Source organism: Anguilla anguilla, chromosome 2 (genome assembly GCF_013347855.1).
Source record: "Anguilla anguilla isolate fAngAng1 chromosome 2, fAngAng1.pri, whole genome shotgun sequence".
In the NCBI taxonomy this organism is placed as follows: domain Eukaryota; kingdom Metazoa; phylum Chordata; class Actinopteri; order Anguilliformes; family Anguillidae; genus Anguilla; species Anguilla anguilla.
In genome coordinates, this window is record NC_049202.1 from 52,100,639 (window position 1) to 52,120,823 (window position 20,185).

A 20,185-nucleotide genomic window follows, 5' to 3' on the forward strand; every position below is an offset into this window, starting at 1 on the left:
CAAATAAAGAATTTACTTTTCTGGAAGCTGTGTGATACTCACATTTGTCGCTTTCTATATAATCTAGTTTATAGATCGCAACTGCAGCATTTCTCAATAATGGCCTGGTACCGTGTTGACAGGAGAGTCTGAGATATTTACCATCTCAGCAGCAGCATTCACAGCTTCCTGCAGTCCATACAGCTTGCCAGCAACCAGGAAAACGCTGCTGGTCCAAACAGCACAAGCCTCGTGGACCCAGTTCTCCTTAGCCTCCACTTCTAGTTCTAGCTTCCGAAAAACAGCCCCGCTGCTATCCTGCAACCTTGAATGAGCTGCCCCCTCCTCCCTGATTCTCCTTTCATAGCTCTGTGACTGCTGCAGCTTTTTGTACCGCTCCAGAAATTTGGGTCGAATTGTGGTACTCTCCCCTGATGCCTTGTCCGCTTTCTTGGGCCGCCCAGGGCGGCCAGTGGCACTGCTCCCCCCGCTAAGGCTCTTTACACCCCCCCTCTTCGGTGTGCAGGCCTCCCCCGCACTGCAGTTCACTGTTACTACCTCATCCCTAGACTCCAGTTTGTACTTAAAAGACATAGCCTTCCGTGGTATGCTGTCCTCAGGGTAATATGGTCCACACAAGTCCCCAAGCTCTCTGTAATTGGCTGGTTTTCCACACAGGCAACAAGTAAGACACTTGTCAATCAGGTGTTTGTTCACTAAGGGTCCCTGCAGCATTACAGAGGAGTTTGGTATCACCTTAGCAACAATGACTGGGTTCTGTATTTTGGGAAATCTCTTTTTCTTGGCTTGGAGAAGCAGCTCTTCCTCAGGCCTATTGATGACAGCACAAAAAGAAGCAAATTCTTCTGAACTATCAATGTACACATATGGACTGAAGAGTTTATTTTCATTTTTTTGTGGTTTGTACATTATATATTTTAAGCAAATCTCTGGCTGCTGCCCCTCTACCTCTGGATTGGTTTGCAGTCTGTGTCGAGTCTTAAGTCTCCACCCATTTTTTGTAGGCTTAACATTGTGTAAATATTTTTTATTTCTCCTGTTGGGCCCTGTTTTTGGGATTATTGTTTTGTTTTTGATGCCTTGTTTTGCCAGGGCTTTAGCCTGGGTATTTCTTGTTGGGGCCATTGGATATCTTGGCTTTTTACTCACACTTGTGTGTGCAGGGGTCTGTGTGGGGGGCATCTTCTCCCCTGCTGGAAATGGGGTTGGTGTCTGCTGCTCTGCAGTGTCAGTGCTCTCTAAGGGTGTTAGACCCTTCCTCCTTTTCCTCCTCAGCTTTAAATGCATTTCATGGTTGTTCTTGATTGCTCTTTGTTTAGCTAGTCGTGGAGTATTAATGACTTGACTATCCGCTCCTGACACTAACTCGGGTGGATTTCCATTCTCTGTGGACAGCTGTTTTCTCCATTTTATAACTGAAGCTTTGACAACTGTGGAGTCTTGTGTTTCCTCCAATTTCTGAGTGATTTCCTGCTGCTCTGGCTTCACCTCTCCTGCCTCTACCGTTTTTGCTCGTTCCAAACTTTGTAATGTGGTTCTTGTCACCAAATTACCTTGTACATTTTCAACTTGAGGATATGTAATGTGCTTTTTTGACCCTGGTGATGTAATTTTTTGAACCATTGCTTCATATTTTAGGCCTCGGCCTTTTCTAGGGGGCAGATACTTTGTTTTGGCTGGATACTGAGGCAACATACAAGGAACGTCACTTATATTAGCAGGGGAGGGATCTTTGGCAAGGAAACCACTCAAAGGTATATTACAATTCTCTCCTTGCATTAGACTCTTCTTGGGACCTTTGACTCCCATCAGCTTAGTTTTTAAAGGGGGCTGCATAATTTCTGGTTTGTTTCCTTTGACCCCTCTCTGTTTTTTCACGGGTAATGGGGAATGGCAGCTGGATTTCCTCTTAATGGAGGACACACTTTTGTCTGATTTGCTAAGCAGTGTTCTGTACACGCCCTTCCGATGGACAGAAGCAAGGTTTTGTTTGGAACTCACACAGTCCTGTTCTTTTAGAAATGCTGTCCTTTGTCCCTTCATTTCCTTCAATGCCTTGGGTAGAATGCACATAGTCTTTCTCTCCTTCGCTTTTTCTTTCAGTGGGTTCTCCTGTGTTTGTTTTCTCGATCTCAGGACCATGGGCCTTTGAGCTTTGACGCAGGGAGATAAGCACAAGGTGGTTTCCTGGTTTTCATCTTGCTGTCTGTTTTCACTCAGGCCTCTCCTGCCCTTCCTGTGACCTATGATCATAGGTTTTGGGCCTCGCTGCTTCCTCCATTTGATTTTAGATATTAAGCCCTTGGGATTGTGAGAGGGACCTTGAGAGTCTTTGACAAAAACATTGGAGGGTTTCTGCCCTCGTTGCCTTTTCAAACGGACACAAGTTTTAGGAGTAGCCATTGCAGTCAAAGAGCGAGTACACATCCTTGACGGGAAGTTTTCTGTTAAATGTGTAGGTGTCTGACTAGAAAGGTCTTTGTGAGCTGCCCTTGCTTGTTCTACAAAAACCATGGTTTTACTGGGTGGCAAATCAATTTCCTGAGGAGCTGCTGGAACACAGTCCCCTTCCACACTGGAGAGTCTTCTGATTCGAACACTTGTGTGCATTAGCACTCCAGGCTGGCGTCTCCTGCCCCTCACATGTCTTCTGTTGAACACCCTATGGTTTGCAGAGGTTGCCATTGGCTCAGATTTAGTTGAAGGTGTCACTGCAATAGGGCAGCTTATTCCAGGATCAATTTCTTCATCACCTTTCTTTGGGGAAGGTGGAGTATCAGCCCAGGAAGGTGCTGAGTGCATCATTGACTTGCCTGGTAGCTGAGGAGATTCTGGCTCCAGCACCACAGCATCGCACTGATCAATGTGCTCCCTTGCTTGGGACAGAGGTGTTGCTTCCTCATTAAACACTGAGAAGACTGCCTTCACAGAATTAGTCTGAGGTGTAATGTCGCAAATGACTGACCTCTTTTCTGAGCCTGTGAAATCTGTGTCTTGCACCTCCACATCCACATTAGCTGGGGATGGAGACTTTCCCTGCTCTGGTGCTGGGCTGAGAAATTCTCCAGATTCCAGTGACCATGTTATATTATTAATGACCTCCTCAGAAGATGACAAACTCTCCTCCTTACTCACTTCAGCAGCCTGACTGGAAAGGACAGAGTGCTGCTCTTCATGTGCCTGAAGCCTCTCTTTCGGAGTAGTTGAAAGACTCTCTTCAAAAAGCTCACTCCTAGAGTTCACATGTGGAAACTCCGAGTTGTTCTCTTTCATGGTTAAATATTCATCCCCCCAAACAAATCGTGCTCTTTTCCCTGTAGCATCCGAATCAGGAAGAAACTCAGATTTGTAAGTTTCAGGTTGTACATCAGAGTCCGCGTCTCTCCTGCAACTGATATCAGACGAATTGCAAAGCCGTTCAGAAATATCCCCATCGGCTGGACTATAATTCTGTACCAAATCCTGATACACTTTTTCATCCTTGTCATTGGGGTAATTGTTGACACTCAGGGCATCACTTATCTTATGTAAAACAGACAGACACTTCTCTTCCCCCGCCCATTCCTCCTCCTGCTTGCATGCAATGACATCAGCCTGCTTCTCACATTCTGTGAGGAGCTGTTCTTTCTCCTCCTTCCTCTCCTTCTCCTCTAACTTCTCTGACCAGGCTGACTCCTCAAAGTTCTCCTTGATTGTGTCCCCCAGGCTCTCCCTGTCTGCTGGAGAGTTCTGCTCTTGGTTTAGAGAGTCCGGAACAGCAATGCTGATGGGAGACTTCTCTGATCTTAATTCCTTCAATATGGTGTTCAAGTTGTCACCCCCAGTTTGTGCAGTCCTGTGTGAGGCCTCTGAATTACAGGACATGTCATTGGGCGAGGTCATTACACAGGACGGGACCACATTCAGAGTAAACTGGGGGTTTGTGGTGGCCTGTGCTGGGCTTGGGTTCTGCCCACAGTAGTAGTAGCTCCTCTCCTGTTGGTCTTCAGAGCTGTTGGGGCATCTCCCCTCTTGTAGCCCAGTGTGGATGGTCGAGGGAGTGCTGAAAGTTTCGGACACAGGGGCAGAATGCTGGGTGTCTGAACATGGGCTGTCCTCAAGCATGTGAAGCTGGCCCTTAAAGTCCTCCCCTTGTTTAGGATTGTTACGTTTGCTGCCCTTCTTGTTAGCTATGAGTGCTTCAGAGAGCAGCAGCTGCTGGACATTGTTGGAAATGTTTTCCACCTGAGATGTTAGGGCATTGAGACTCCACAAGCTGGGATTGGACAATAGCTTCTCTGAGAACTTATCCATTAGTGACCCTGCATAGCTGGTTGTCTGATGATTGATGCTGGAGGATGGGTGAGACTGCGGTGGTAAATGTAAGCCTTGCTCTTGTAGACTGGAGGATGATGAGGCCCCTGAGGTGATGGGAGGCTGGCTGTACAGGAACGTCTCAGAATGGACCATTAAGGGGGAAGAAGTGGGGTTGTAAGAGGGTGACCTGCCCACCGACCTGGCAGGTGAGTGGCTAGCATTGGGACTGCAGTTCTGGTAGTACTGCTCTTGGGACCTCACAGAGATGTCTGATAGGCAGTAGCCCTGTTGTGGCTGGCTAAAATGTTGGTATTTTGAGAAGCTGTCCTGTGTGCTGGGAATCCCCTGCAGAGGGGGTTGTTGTTCATATCCACTCCTGGAGGGAGGCTGCTGGTAGGCATAGCTGTTCTGAGACCTGTAGCTACTCTGCTTGAGGCTGTTGTTGTTGTTTCCTGGCTGCCTGCTATACTGGGAATTTGGGGGCATGGGATAGCCTTTGTAACAATGGGGTGCGGCATTGCATTTTTCTACATAAGAAGGTGTAGGGGTTGCGAGAGACTGAGTATGTTGGGGGAAATGGAGGTGCCCTTGGGTGTAGGTCATAGCAGATGTGGTTGTATCTTGTGGGAGTTTCTGTTGGTGATGGCTGGTGTACACTGGAGTGGAAGGCTGACTGGCATGGGTGCACTGGTTTTGTGAAATGGCTAGCATATTCTGTGGTAGAAACTGAGATCCTCTACCCCCTGCCCCACCTGTTGATTCCAGCCTGCCAAGCACACTCTGTTCATATTGGGACATGTGAGAAGAATCCTCCCATTTCTGCTGAAGATGACCTTCATTTATGTACTGGGTAGAGTAGGCAGTGTTAAGATGGCTGCTGTATCCACCCTGTAAGTGCTGGCTTGTGATTTTTCCTCCATTGTACTGTTTCTCAGCCGTGGCAGAGTTGCTGGCATAGCCAGGGTAGACTTGCTTGCTGTAACAATCCTTAGCTCCCGCCCCTGCTGCTGCTGCTGCTGCTGCTGCTGTTGCTGCCACTGTGAGAGAGTGCGCCTCATAGCCCTGTCTGTTCTGGCTGTGATGATGTCTGTAATTCTCAAGGCGTGATAATTCATAGGGCTCCTGCTGGTGGCAGTGCTGGTTACCACGGAAACCACTCCTTTCTCTGAAAGACTGCATGACTTCGACTAGGGCACTCTAAAAAAAAAAGGAAACAAAACAGAGAGAGTGTGCTTAGTGCTAAACTTCCCTGCTTATATTTATCGTTTCATCTCATCCTTTTTACTTTAATGCTGTCTTCAAACAAGTGAATGAAACCATTTCATGTTTTAGACTCTCCTCATTTTTAGAAGGGTCAAAGTGCTATAAGAAGTGATTTTAGAGCAGAATTCCTCATTCCAAATTCCTTCAATGATATCAACCTTGAAAATTAAATAAATATTTTATCAGGTTAACCATTAATCAACGGCAAACTTTATAAATGTACCCATTTACCCTCTATTAGACATGGCAACATTAAACAATACATAATATCACATCACATTTTGAATTTTATACTGCAATAGCACTATCACATACATAGAACTAAGGTCAGGTTAATAGGTAATGTGCACTAAAATCCAGGATTGAATTCAACTTTGAAATTCTGAACTCACCACAAAAAGAGAGTCAATGGTATTAGCAGGACAAAACTCTGACTGAGATTTAAAGGCCACCATTCAAAGATGAGATTTTAAGTGACATGTAGTACAATTAATTTCAGTGTTATTACCAATTGCTTTTCATCCTAGTAACATACAGCATCAGATACAGGAGCACCAAAATATTTTAGTTACTTTATAAATATGTTAGGTAGCAGCTTAAAAAGCAGTGCACTCTTGGAATCACATGCACTGCTTTCCTTGTTATATCACATGGTCCATACTGTACATGTTACAAAAAATCCCTGCTGTACAATAACTCGTTTAAGAAATATCATGTTCAAGGGAAAAAGTGGGCTGTCCAATTGTCCATGGAGCCAAAGCTCCAACACACCCACGGGTCATTTATGCATTTAACCCTGCTTTGTCTATCTTATGAAGCATAAATAAGTATGCTAGAGTATGCTAAGTATAGATAGAATTTGTATTTGCTAAACATGTTCAACATATTACAACAAGTAACTTTATTTAGTACAGCTAGTACAGCATTAAGTTTTGCAGAGGGATTCATGTTTTAATGCAAGCCTAATACAATTATTCAGTACAGCTTGTACATTGCACAAAACAGTCAATCTTTTAGCATTACTTAGAAAAATTGCATGGAATTACATGTCATTCTGAGCTAAGCCGATATGCACCCCTACTCGCCATCCCTTCGTTTCCAGATTATTTAATCACTTATTTCCTCTGGGTGAGTAAGAAGCACTATAAAGAGAATATACAAGAGGTTACTGCAAGTGTTACATTTTTACTTCCTCTTTATATTAATACATTATGCTCAATTTATATCTTTGCACTCTAATGATAAGCATGCAACTTGGTTTCGTTCAGAATGGAATGTGATCTGTGTTACAGTTACAACTTGCAATGCTCCGGCTCTCCAGTGACAGCATATGCAAGAATCAAAGTTTAAAAGACTTTACTAACTGTTGAACGTGTTCAGCTACCACAATAGCTTTTGTCCCATAGACCTTTTTCACATTCACTCAAGCTCTCTAGATCTTCCTTGATGGTAACCTTGATGGTAGTTAGAGGTTTAAATACCGCTCTGAGAAAATGCTGTGGGCCATATTTACTAAGCATACTGCAAATTACCATCAGTGCTGCAAAATTCTGCATCACCACGTTTTCAGTTTAGTGGGGTATTTACTAAGACTGATTATGTAATCGAACGCTGCTGAAACAAGTTCATTTAAATGCACTGCCTGTATTTAAGATACGTGGCAGAAAACATCATTGTTGTACCGCTCCATCTCTGGTGAAGTCGGGTTTTGGATAGGTGTCAAGGTCCATGGATGCAATGTATAGGCGCTGCCACCTTTAAATGTTAACACATTCCATTAATAAACATTTTGGAACACAGCCTTACTATTTCAGGTTGTTTAATTCTGTACCTAATAGCCAACCGTCCTCAGAGTCATCATCACTCAACTTCTCTGACAGGCAGCTATTCCTAAAGAAGAAAGAGCCATGTGTTTAAAAATGATCTTAAAAGATTTTATCTTTTCGCAAACATAGGGGAGAATCGCCATAAATATAACACTTGATAAATGTAACACAGTCAATAACGTAATGTAAATTGTGGCTACTGTAGCCATTTCAGGTTTGTACTGTACACATGCAATTCAGTCCTCTACCACCTACCGAAGGAACAGAGCGATGTGATAACCTTTGTGGGAAATATTGCCAAAATATTGAGCGAGCTAAGTAAAAACTGTTCCAGATGTAATTTTCTGGCATTATTTTAATTGTCCTTGAAAAGTTCAATGCTAGGTGACCAAAAAACATTGACAAAAAGAGACACAAATAACTTTGCCGCAAGCGCCACCAGCCATGATACAGTAAATCAGCTGTAGCAGGTCATATGTATACATTTTGATTCTCTCCTCCCATAGTTTTGCCATAGTCTATTGTCAGACCACCATAAAATACATATGCATTAATCCAAACATGTGGATTTCAGGGATGCCAAATTTCTCTCATTTTACCAGTGAAAATATTTAAATAAATGGCCCGTAAATATGGCCCTCACGGTCTATAGTGCAGTCTTGATTGTAAGCGATTGTAAATAGCTAAGCGGCTCGCTTTTTGTGGAGGCGCACCTTTTTCAGGAGCATTCACACATTGGAGATCTGGCCTGAAACATGAGAAACTTCGCTCTTGTCTGATGCAGCCAGCGGGAATACTGAGCCATTTTGTGCCTGTAAGCAAATAGCCGAGGGAGTGAGGATTTCAGGCCTGAGCTGACGGGCGTGCGTTGTAACAGCCGCACAAAGAGCGCCGGGTCCGGTGGCCAGGCCGGGGTGTGTGGCTGAATAATAAGGCGCCCGTGCGCGTTGGACGCAGAGAGGTGGGGATGGAATCTGATTGTTCCGCTGCGCGGCAGATAATCCGGCACGCGCCGACAGTAGCTGCCCCGTCTTGATCTCATCATCTCCCCGGCAGCCGCAGACAGGATCTCTCCCGTCCCGCGCTCGCCTGGCTGATTGAAGCCGCGGTCTCGCCGGAGCGGCAGGCGCTCCTCCCCCTGTTTACATCGGAGCCCCTCGCCTTCATTATGCATGCAGGAGCAGTTGGGTGGGAATACAGGGCACCCCTGGAGAAGATTCAAATACGGCCCAACACGCTGCTCAAAGGCTGTTTCGCCCCCGTTTTGTTCTGCATATTTATGACCTTGGAATATGCTAATACATTTTTGAAATGTATCATAGGACCATACTCTAAATGGATCCCCTTCATTCCCCCCACTGTCCATCAAAATCAGCATTATTAAATAAAAGCATCAGGACAAGGCCACAACATAGCTGGGACCTGTTAAAGCTTGTGATTTGCTAAATATATACATTTATTTGCTGTTTCAGTTTAATGTTTAGGAAAAATCTTTAGGAATGGGGAAAAACTAAGCTCAAATGCAGTGGTGCCTTCACTCTGCAAAAGAAAAGTCTACAAGAGAAACTAAACTTTATCACTTTATTGTCCAGCACAGATGCAAGGTCATTTCACAGGAAATGTCTTAGTAGCCTACCTTTTATTGTAAGATTTATATGATCTTCACTAATGAACTGTTGGTTGCATTCATTGGAGAGTACTGTCCAGCAGGTTTATGGAAGGTACATTCCCGAAGGCAGCCCAAAATCATAAGCAATCTGATATAAAATTGACACATTCTCATAGGAGATAACAATGTGACAATGACATTTGTCCTAAATTACGAAATGGCATGTTTGTTATAATGTAATGAGATAGCTCAACCAGTATAATCAGAAATGACAACCATCACAATTTTAGTTTTTTGCCATAGTTGTTAGAGGGCAATTTTTAAACCAAGCACAATCAACATTAATGCTTCTTGTTGAATCAGCAGAAATAGCCTTTAGTCACTAACCCAAAGTCACAGTTTAGTGAACATTAGGAAGATGTTGGTTGAACTGTTTGGGTTTTCCTTGCTCCTTATAACTCAGACACATCTAAGCCAGTTGAAACTGCATAATTTTATGTTTGCTCAGCTACCTTTCCCCGTGGTGTATATTTTACTCTGAAGGGTATTTAATGATTTAATTCAAGTACCTTGCCTGAGGGAACAACAGCATCATCCCATACAATAAAAGACCTTGTAACGTTACTGTCGCAACTTTAAAATGTCTATGACAGCTATGCACTTGAGATTTAACCCTGGTGTTTGCTGAGCTTCTTTTCACACCATAGTCATCATACTTGCCTAAGTGAATGTATTTTAAGTTCAAATCTGGGTCAAAGTTTGCCATTTGTGTCAGCACAAACCTGGCTTTGCACAAAACATAGGTGCATTTTCTTTCATGGACCACAGTTTACAGATAATTTCAAATAAAACAATTGTAGAATGCCAAAAGGACAGAGACTTCAGTTAAACTTCAGGTTCCATTTAGTTGTGAACCTACTCGTCTGAAAAGCCCTATTTGAATGTTAATTTTGTAGTTTTATTCCCTATTTCCCTGCTCAAGCACTTTACAATCTAATTACCACCACACCCAATACACCTCGCACCTCTTGAGCAACCATGCTACAAAAGCTATATTTTGGTTGCTATAGTGTTTAGAATATTGTTAAATATTGTCTGCATATTGCATCTCTCACAACTGGCAAGACAGCCATTGATCATTCAATGTTTCAGACTGGCACAGTGTGAATACTACAAGATTCCACATAAGCTGTTCAGCTTGTCTTACTTGCCCCTGTTTGGTTTGGATGCCCCATTAGAATCACCTCACACATACACATACGCACACACACACATACATACGCAGAGTGACAGAGAGAAAGAGAGGGAGAAGAAAGGGAGGGTGGACGGAATGGGGGGGTGGGTCTGACCTGAATGGTCTGAACTGAAGCATGACATTTCGATCCGCAGTGTGATGCAGACCGGCAGGCAGGCAGGCACCCGAGGGTATAGGGAAGAGGCTCTATCTAGAACAATAGACAGTCCTCACACTCCTGAGAGGAGCCTGTGCCAGCATTCTACCTGCTGATGTGGAAATGCTGGGGCACATTACTGCAGGAAACCGGCTGGGGGAAGCTGATCAATTCAATATGTTACAACATGTTTCCCACTCTCACTCCGGTAAAGCTGTATGACACAAAATGTATCTGTCATTACTGTTTGTTCTGAAAGACATACAGTGACAATAGTAATAGCAAATAGTGGCCACGGATTGCAATATAAGGCTTTGTGGATGAATGCTTCACCTATCTTACTGTACATGTATTTCATTTTTACTGCAAGGTGGATGCACTCGCAGTTTTCCTGGTCCTGCAGAACTCCACTCACACCCTTACATACTTTTCCTCCCCAAACCCACACTGTGCTGGTTAGCAGCATTCCGTATAACAGCTTGTGACAGGCGTACAGCGCAACCTGTAATTAGAGTGCACACTGACTGCTTGGAGGCGCTGCGATGGGCACAGTAGACAACAGGCTCCTCTCAGTCGCTGTAAACAACTGCAGCTTCCACAGCTTGCCCCGCACTCGTTTCCTCTGCATATTCTTTGCCATTTTTTTTCTCACCTCGTTCGGAAAATAAATATACACAACAGATTTCATCTGACGAATAGTCTAATCTTGTTGACAATAATGACAGCCCAGAAGGAACGGTTTTCTCTTAATTGGCTAGCATCAGCACTATGAAGTATGCGCAATATGCACCAGACAGAATATTAAGATACAAAACAAGTTACAGTGCTCCACACTGGTCAAAATGCCAACCAATGTGTCATTAATTAATTTATCTATATAGCTGCTATGTTTTGACAAATGTTTCTGAATTGATAGGAATTTTGCTGGCTGGCATTAATGCATACTTTCCTGTCTCACACTCACTGTTTTTTATTGCTTCATGCAAACACGAATCACCTAATTTCACCAGCATTGTATAGCAACATAAAGATTGCATGCACCAGCTGGCATTACAGATGCCACTCCACTATTTACAACAAAACGCAACCAAACATAATGTAATAAAATCCAAATTCATATCACCAGGGTAATGCAGGGCTGGCCAACAAATGCCAGTAAATGCTTTAGATTCAGATTCCGTCTCTCCAGGTCAGGTGCTGCTCCTACAACATGGTCTATATTTACCACTGTAGGGTTGATGAGACAGTGTGAAAAACAGAGGGAAGGGTATCTGTGCGGTGGAATGTTTGTATGCAGCTAAAAAGGACACATTTCCTCCCCTGCCTAGACTGGTGCTTTAGTGTGCTAATTGTCATTTGAAATGGGAGAACGGAACACGGAGCTCTTTAATGATTAAAGCTGGCTTTGTTGACATGGCGATGCTGAGGAGAGCGGGAGCGCTGCCGTGGCTTCTCTGCAGAGAGCTGAGCTCAGTGTCCTTCTCATCCGAGCAGAGAGAAAGCCCTGGGCTATCTGAGGCTCGCGCCGGCTCTCAGCGAGGACCGCGGTGCAGAAGGCCACTGCTTTGCATTCCGCACCTGTCCCTGCTTCGCTTTTCATTCCTCCCGTCTCTGCACACGCACATTAGTGTGAGGAGCAGGGCTCCAGGTCTGATAGATTCTGTATGATAAAGGTATGCACGTATAAAATTACACAGGAAGGTCCCGGTCATTTATTCGTCGCAGTTTGTTATGTTGCAAAGCATGCTTTGTGAAATGCGACAAATGAAATATTGATATCCTGGATAAATGCGTAACAGAAATGACCAGCCATTTTTTATCTCAGCATATAGTGTTTCAGAATATATCCTGACATTTGAAACAACATTAATATTTTAGTATTTTCGGCTCCAGCATTTCCAATTTCCATTGGATAAACTATACCCTGTAGGACAAGAAACAAACAAAAAGCAAATGACTAGTGATACGACTCGACGAGATTCTGTAATAAGAATAACATAGTCCTTCATTCTGAGTACAACTGACTGCATTGATGAAAATTATTTTTCTCAGGGAGAAGATGTGCAACAAAACCATGAAACATATCAGGCGCCATGTAATAATAATCTTACAGTGCTCATTTTTCGGGAATCTGTTTCCAAGTATAAGGGGGTTATCAAGGATCGGAGTGCTCACAATAGCGTTAGACAGATCCCTTGCGACTGCGCGTTTCTCTCTAACCCTGCTGCGTACTCCAGGGCAGGGCTGAGAAATGAAAGCCTGTGCCGGGGAGCAGGGGGGCTGTGGTGCTGAAAAGCAGCGCTGCTGCTGCAGGCTGGGAAGGGGAGGTGGAGGCACTGGCAGAGCTCGAGTCTTTCAGTCCCACGCTCCAGTGAAGCAAAGGGGAATTCAGCCTTTGAGCTGGGTTCCTTTGCTGCGGTATCCCTGCTTGATTCTGCTATCATTACATTGCTGTTTCCCTCTGTAATTTATCTCGGGATTACAGTTGCAGTTTATTTTTATCTGGAGAAAGTTATATTGGCTGCCAGGGACTTAGCGGAAGGAGATGCGTTTGTTAGCACTTGCACAAAGTCACGGTGACATTACTGGCCTGAAATGCTATATGCCTTGCTGCCTTCAATAAGGGCACAGTCATTTATTTCTCTCCATGAGGCAGACCGGTTTGCGCTTGTTCCTGTTCTGTGCCACCTCAGCCTGTCTAATTGATGATGCAGCGCGGTCGCAGTGTCACTCTTTCTTTCTCTCCTCTCCCTCTCTTTCTCATTCGCCCTCTCTCCCGCATTCCTTTCCTCATTATTATTCTTCTACTAGCATCCCATCCTTCTGGTTTTTCTGTCTGGGTCACAGATTAACCTTTCACCCCTTGCTAACCCTAACCTTGCCCCTGTGATAATGACACGGTGACCCTGTAGTGTGTGCTGGTGGCTTTGGTCCCTTGAACATTTTCTGCAACTGCAGGTTAGCAGAATCTATCTCCGTTCCACTCCTATTTCCTTCATCAGCTCGGCTGCCTGTCAAATAGGTAAGCAAAATGATCTCCCCATTGTGTCAGTTCCACAAGACTTCATTAAGCCTGTCCGCAGGTCTGCTTACAGGCGTGTTATTTAAAGTTCTGGTATTACTGTCACCTATCTGGTCATGCACTGATAGCCCTATCTCTGATCTGCTCAATAAATATTTCTGGAACATTATTTTTGCATAGTATTTCCTATTTTTATTTCTTCAGTTTTACACACTTTTGTTTACATTTCAAATTATCAAAATTATACGTTCTGTTTTGCTTTTGTCACCTTACTGTAATGTGCACTTAAATTGTGCCTTGCCCAATGTCCACTTCAACAACAATAGTAATTAAAACATCATGGCACAGACAGCCCCACAAAAGGAGAAAACAAAGGGTATAATAAAGTTAGGGGACAAAGTGGAGATTGAATAAAAAGAAAATCAAACAGGCAACGAAAGTTGCATCTTTATCCTTTACCCTCTGTAGTTTGACACTGCCTGTAGGCGATGCCCTTGATATCTCGATCAACCGGTTCAGGTTTGCCATTTGCCTTAAAAACAGTCATACTGTTAACTGCAGAAAGAACGAACATATTTCTGGAATAACTGCCACTGTGAATAATTTGGCAAGCTGGTTTTAAAGGGACTCTCTGACAGTGGTATGGGAATAGCGTAATGAGAATGGAGCTTGTGAGCTTCCTCCCAAGGCTTCTAAGCCAGAGTAAATGTTCCTGCACACGGGGAGGTGATATGCAGCTATTTACAGTGTGAAAGGGACAGTCATTAAGGCTTGTACTATCGATATGTTCCTGAAATTTCAAAGCAATGTGCCTGAATGTCAGCTTGTACCATTGCAGACATAAGTGTTCTGTTTTTTTTTTTGTCTCAGGATCTTCACATCTCTGTGAACATCCAGTGAGCACTAGCCTACTACATAATGCTGTATACCTGTTTCACATATGTTTAGTGGGAAAATTGGTGGGAAAGTTCTTTCGTTGAAACAATGAGCTTTTGGAGTCCATTGTCAATGTGCAAAATTGCTGGACCATAAAGGTGATCTTGTCTGACACTGGAGCTTGCCCTTTTCAATTTTATGAGCCAGTTACATATAGATGATGGATGTGAGATCTAAAGCTCCTGCATTTTATGATTATGGAGAATAAGAGGGTCTGTGCAAAACAAATGTTGCAAATCAAATCACTAGCAGTGGTCACATGAAAGATCATATGAATAGCTTTCATAAAAATATATGTCTATAGTTGTGAGATATACACATTTATGCTACTGCATATTGGCAAAAAATGTGTGAGCCATTACAAACATTAAACATACAGAGAATACATTTTTTACTGGCTTTTTACCTATTCTTATGAACAAAGGCATATCACAAGCACTTTCCTAAATGCACATGCATTAATAACAGGCACAATGTAAGCATTTCAGTGGTTGTGAATTTTTGGCCCTCCTTAGGTTCTTACATGTGATAAATACAATGAAATAAAATCCTATAGCAGAGAATAGCATGGATCACACACACACACACACACACACACACACACACACACACACACACACACATACAGTATGTCAAGGGTTGAAATTCCTCTGCTGGAAATAGGTTGTGTAGACTGAAGCTTTCTGAAGATACGTAAAACTGGGGGTGCTGTCAGGTTCTGCCCTTTCCCCTTCCCTGTGTTCCTACATGGCATTATACTGTGCACCGTCTGGCTGGGGAGTGAGTGTGGACAGGGATGGTCGAGTGTCAGTGTGTCTGTGGAACATAGCCAAACCAGCATAAAGATGAGGGGCTGATACTGTAGATTTGCATTCATTGTTGACGAAAAGTGGAATTGAATCCCACTCCCACTCTCTCTCTTATTAGGCACATCCTGGCTAAATGGCACACCATTATTATATTAGACTAAAGAGACTAAATGGCTCTAGTTTCTCTAATTAAACTTTAATCTCCACTACGGAGCAAATTACCTGCAACGTAATTGAGCGAAGCCGCAGTTAAAAGGCTCAGATGCAGGACCGGGCCAGAGAAGCAGACTGAAGGTCATGTTCTCCTGCAGGAACATTTTTTTTTCAAGTGACACCGATGCCCCAGAAAAGGGACAGCACTGAACCATTTCCTGTCCTCTAGTATTTCTCTTAATCCTCAGTGTGGATGTCTGGGCATATCATCAAATAGACTTTTAGCCATTCCCCGTCTCTACCTTGGAGCTGACTCCGGACCATTAGTAGTGTTTCTCTACAGCCTTGCTCCTGTGTGGCACAACGCATACAGTGTCTCTGTTCTTCATGTGTCTATGTGGAGAGAGAAGGGGTGTGTCGTTTGGTGATGTAAACCAGTGCTGTGCACGCCAGACTCCTATCTGTTTGTTGATCGATGACTAAACTCCCAATGGCACTAGGTAGTGAGTGAAGATGCTGTCTTTCATTTATTGTTTACAGAAGCTATGGGAAGCTATTGCAAATGTATTTACAGCAGAACAGTTTCCAGAGCAAAATCTTTCGTTATTTCACTGAGAATATTTGATAATTTAATTGTATCAGTGTACATTGGCTATAGCCTTTGCTAATTCTTAATATGGGAAATATATTTCAGCCTCACTTTCTGCCAAGTAAGTACCAATACGGACCCTTAAACATGAACTTATCAGCATTTTGTGCTGCACCATATGGCCCTCCTCCTGAAAGGATTAGAAACCCTTCCTAATGAACGCAGCACATAATGGAACAATGCACTGGCCCGGCTCTTCAAATTATTTCTGCATCGTCGGCTCGGTCCGAGCGCGCATGAATGGCTCAGGCGCCCAACCTCGAGCGCACGCTCCTTTTCACAGCGCGCGGCGCGCACCGGAACACCTGAACTGGTCTGAACGCTGGGCAGAGCAGGCCCGTCTCTGGAGCCTTAAAACAAATTATGCCGCCGCACCTCGAAATCCCCGAGCAGAAGGCACAAACAGCCGCGCGGAGAGAGCTTAGCGCGGCGCAGGAAGCGCGGGACTGGGAGGGAGCCGCGCTCATTATTCCTGGCGGTGTCACGGGGAGCCCAGCGCAGACAGCGGCAGGAGTAATGAAAGCGGGCAGCGGCTGGCACTCAGATGAATGACATTGTTCGCCGACGAGGTGAGCCTGAACTGCTTATCGCCGATCCGCAATAGGATTTCCATTCAGCCCCGAATCAGGTGCGCACCAGCCAGCCTCATGAATAACTTATTGGAACCTGGGGGGCATGGCAGCCCTCTCCCCCCTCCCTTCCACCACTCCCACCCCCTCCTTTCCTGGGACCATTTGCATAGGCTGCCTAATTTGCATATATATGAGTGGAAAATTTAAAAAAAGGATTTGTTTTAAAGAGGTACGATGGTGTCTGCTGATAAAAGAGCACAGCATTTTCAGCTTGTACCATTTACACAAATTCTCTCTGTCCCTTTCTCCCTCTCTTGCTGACTCTCTCTCGTCCACTCCCACTAGCTAGAGTCTTGCAGGCTCTGGTGCTCCAGCTACCCTGGCCCTTCCTCCCTTCATGCAGACAAAGTGGTGGCAGTCAGAGCGTGTGCTCCGTGCTGAGTGCTCCACCTCCTCCACAGCTGGCCCTGCTGCTGCTAAGGCTGCACTACGCTGCAATCTCTCAGTTCAAACACATTGATTCGCTCTGAAGCCTCTTATCCCCCCCTGCCAGGTCAGGCACAACACCTCGAGGAAGGACGGTTCCCCTCCCCCTCTTCTACACACACACACACACACACGCACGCACACACGCACGCACACACACACTACACACGAAACACACGCACACACACAGCACACATGCACGCACGCACACACGCACGCACACACACTACACACGCACGCACACACACTACACATGCACACACACATGCACACCCACTACACATGCACACACACGCAAGCACACAGACCACTATTTATATGCTGCACAGAATCCCTTTATTACTGCATTTCAGGATCTAAATGCCTTTGTCCTGCTGCAAATGGCCCTCATCAAATTCAGCGCATGAAATAAGTCACGGTGCGGTTCTAACTGTGAATCCACATCAGTCTCGTTTGCATGCCTTTGTTTGACCTTCCTCTCTGTCTAATTTGTGTACCATATTGGGAATAGAACGCCACACACTCACCCCTACGCATGCACTCACACACCTACATAAACACACACACACACACACACACACACACACACACACACACACACACTCCCTCCTACCTCCTCCCTGACTGCTGGTTGGCAGCGTGGGGTTAGACGAGCGTGAGGCGTCCGGAGGAGAGCTCCATCAGTCACGCAGGAGCTCCGTGAGTGCGGAGCCTGTCGGAGGCTGCGTCCTCCGCAACTCATTGATTCCTTCTCACCTCCAGCCAGCATTTATTAGCGGCCGCATTAGAGGCGAATCATTCCTCATCTGCTCTGGCACCGCTCACGCAATTAGTGCTTTCGGTCTGCGGGGACGAGACGGGGAGCGTGCATTACTGATGCATTCCGCGCTCCACGGCGTCGGAGGTCTGGTGCAGGCCCACAGCACGTCTGAAATCCCGCGTTCTGCCAAGGGGACAGCTTCAGTTTCCTCAACACGTCTCCCTATTATTTTCATGCACATTTCGTTCAACGGAAGAGGCTTATTTTCACTAGCAACTCATTTCACAGCAATACAGCGTGGTGCATTTCAAACTGTATCCTCCGATGTGCATCATGGAAATGTAAAATTAGTAAACAAAATAACCATTGTGGGCTGAAAGATCGGCATGGTACACACAAAAATATTCAGCGAGTGGTACTTCTTAAAGTGCCAGGGACTGTGTGACAGAGACGGCAAGATGAGAGCTTTATTTTGTTCTTGAGGTGCACATTAGCGCTTCAGGCTGCTTGTGTGAGACAGAGCAGAGGGTGACAATACAGCCGGATTATTATTAATGCGGCAGAGAGCTTGTGAAATAGGGCACCAATAAAGGAGAAGACTGCAGAGAACGGGACTTCTGGCTCCTGGGGGACAACTGGCCACAAAGCCAGGCTTATTTTTAGGAGGTGACTCTAGTGCAAATCCCTCAGTTGTTCTCTAATAATTTTCCCCGTTATTTTTCCTGCTGTTCTGTGCCACTCCCTAGAAATAATGATTTTGGCCTCTATCTAAATAAGATCCCTGAATGCACATTATCTCTATCCAAACAACATGTGACATCTTAAATGTAAAATACAGTGAAATGATCATGCTTTATTTATATCCAAAATAATAAAAGAGGATATCTTTGAATGTCTTACACTGAATTAAAATGACTTCAGAGACTCAAATAATGTACTAAATATTATAATATACTTCACTAAAACGAGGATTAGAAATTAATTCAGTCTGAGCTTTAGAACTCTGAAGACATAACTGTACATTACATAACATTACAATCACTTAGCAGATGCTCATACCCAGTGTGGCTTACACAAGTGGAGAATGTCAGTGTTAGGCTAATAATGAGGGCACAATAGACCGATTTATAATAAATAAGTGTAAATTTAACTGAACAAATCAACAATTAGCATCGTAAACAAAATACTATTATACAGCTAGCTAATCTTTACACAGATATACCTACAACATTATCCCAAAATGAAATCCCAAAATAAAGAAAGAGGATAGGTAATAAGGGACAGGGGAGTCATGGTGCAGTCTGGTGGTGGGTTTTCAGTTTGTTTCAGAAGACGGGTAGGGTATGTGCTGTCCCAATGGAAAACATATCCCACCACCGCATGGCCAGAACAGACAAGAGCCATGTCCTAGAGGATAGCAGAACAGTGAGGTCTATTTGCAAAGCAGGGTCTAATGATATTATCAAGATATGTTGGAGCAGTCCCTTTACCTGATAGGATAGTATCAAGATTTAAAATTTTATGTAGGTATAGGTAAGCAGTAGAGAGAGACTACAATGGGAGTGACATAGTTGAAGTTGAGGAAGTTGCAGATGAAGGGTTCAGTGTAGCTCGATAAGAGGGATTTGATCAAATGGGAGAAGATGACAGAACTAAGAGACTTAGCGATAAAAGAGGACAGGACCAAGGACTGAACACTGGGGGACACCTGTTGAGAGGTTATGAAGATTTGAAACTGCACCAACCCCCCCCATCCCCATGCAACCTGGACGGAATAACTGAGAGCTGTGCAGCAGGTCACCATGTCAGTCAGAGAAGACAGCAAGACATGGTGGTCACAAAAAATTTGAATGGAGGAGAAAGAACTTGCCATTGCATATTGGAGTGGAGGTTATTTTGAGAGAGGAATATAGAGAGTTGATTGAAAATAGCACAATTAAGAGTTCTGGAGAGAAAGGGAAAAATAGAAACAGGACAGTAGTTATGGATGATAGAGGGGTCAAGAGTGGGCTACAGGAGGAGGTGGGCTGAAAAACGCTTATGAAGGCATAAGAATGGCAGAATAAAACACAAAGCAAATTCCACCAGTCTTTAAATGGTAAATAGATTCTTGTCACCATTACAGTTCTATCCAGAAATACATAGCAACTGTTCACTTAGCCTTGGGCCTCCTTGCAATGGCTCTGGGGGGAAAACATCAAATAAAAAATAAAACGGTTGTAGGATTGTGCGTGTTCCACCCTCAAGCTGACATTAGACTGACACTTAATGCTGCTCCACACAGGCAAGCTGATACCTACCTTTAAAAATGTATTCAATGTTAATACTTTGACCACGTGTGCCGATTCACTTGTATTAGCAGAGCATGAGGCTGTTGTGCTCTAGTTAGCAGCGTGTGATTGACCACACTGCG

General features: G+C 44.3%; 1 protein-coding gene across 2 annotated transcripts in view; it reads right to left on the reverse strand.

Annotated features, from left to right (window-relative positions):
• Positions 1-20,185, reverse strand: part of LOC118221775 (retinoic acid-induced protein 1-like) — a 37,614-nt gene that overhangs the window by 3,394 nt on the left and 14,035 nt on the right. The window contains exons 1-2 of one of the 2 annotated variants that reach the window (XM_035407146.1): positions 17,626-18,050; positions 142-5,493 (exon numbers count right to left, since the gene is read on the reverse strand). In XM_035407146.1, the coding sequence (XP_035263037.1) occupies positions 142-5,493; positions 17,626-17,781 (5,508 nt within the window). In that variant the 5' untranslated portion in view covers positions 17,782-18,050. Of the gene's footprint in view, positions 1-141; positions 5,494-17,625; positions 18,051-20,185 lie in introns of those variants that run through there. The other variant, XM_035407147.1, reaches the window with a different exon arrangement.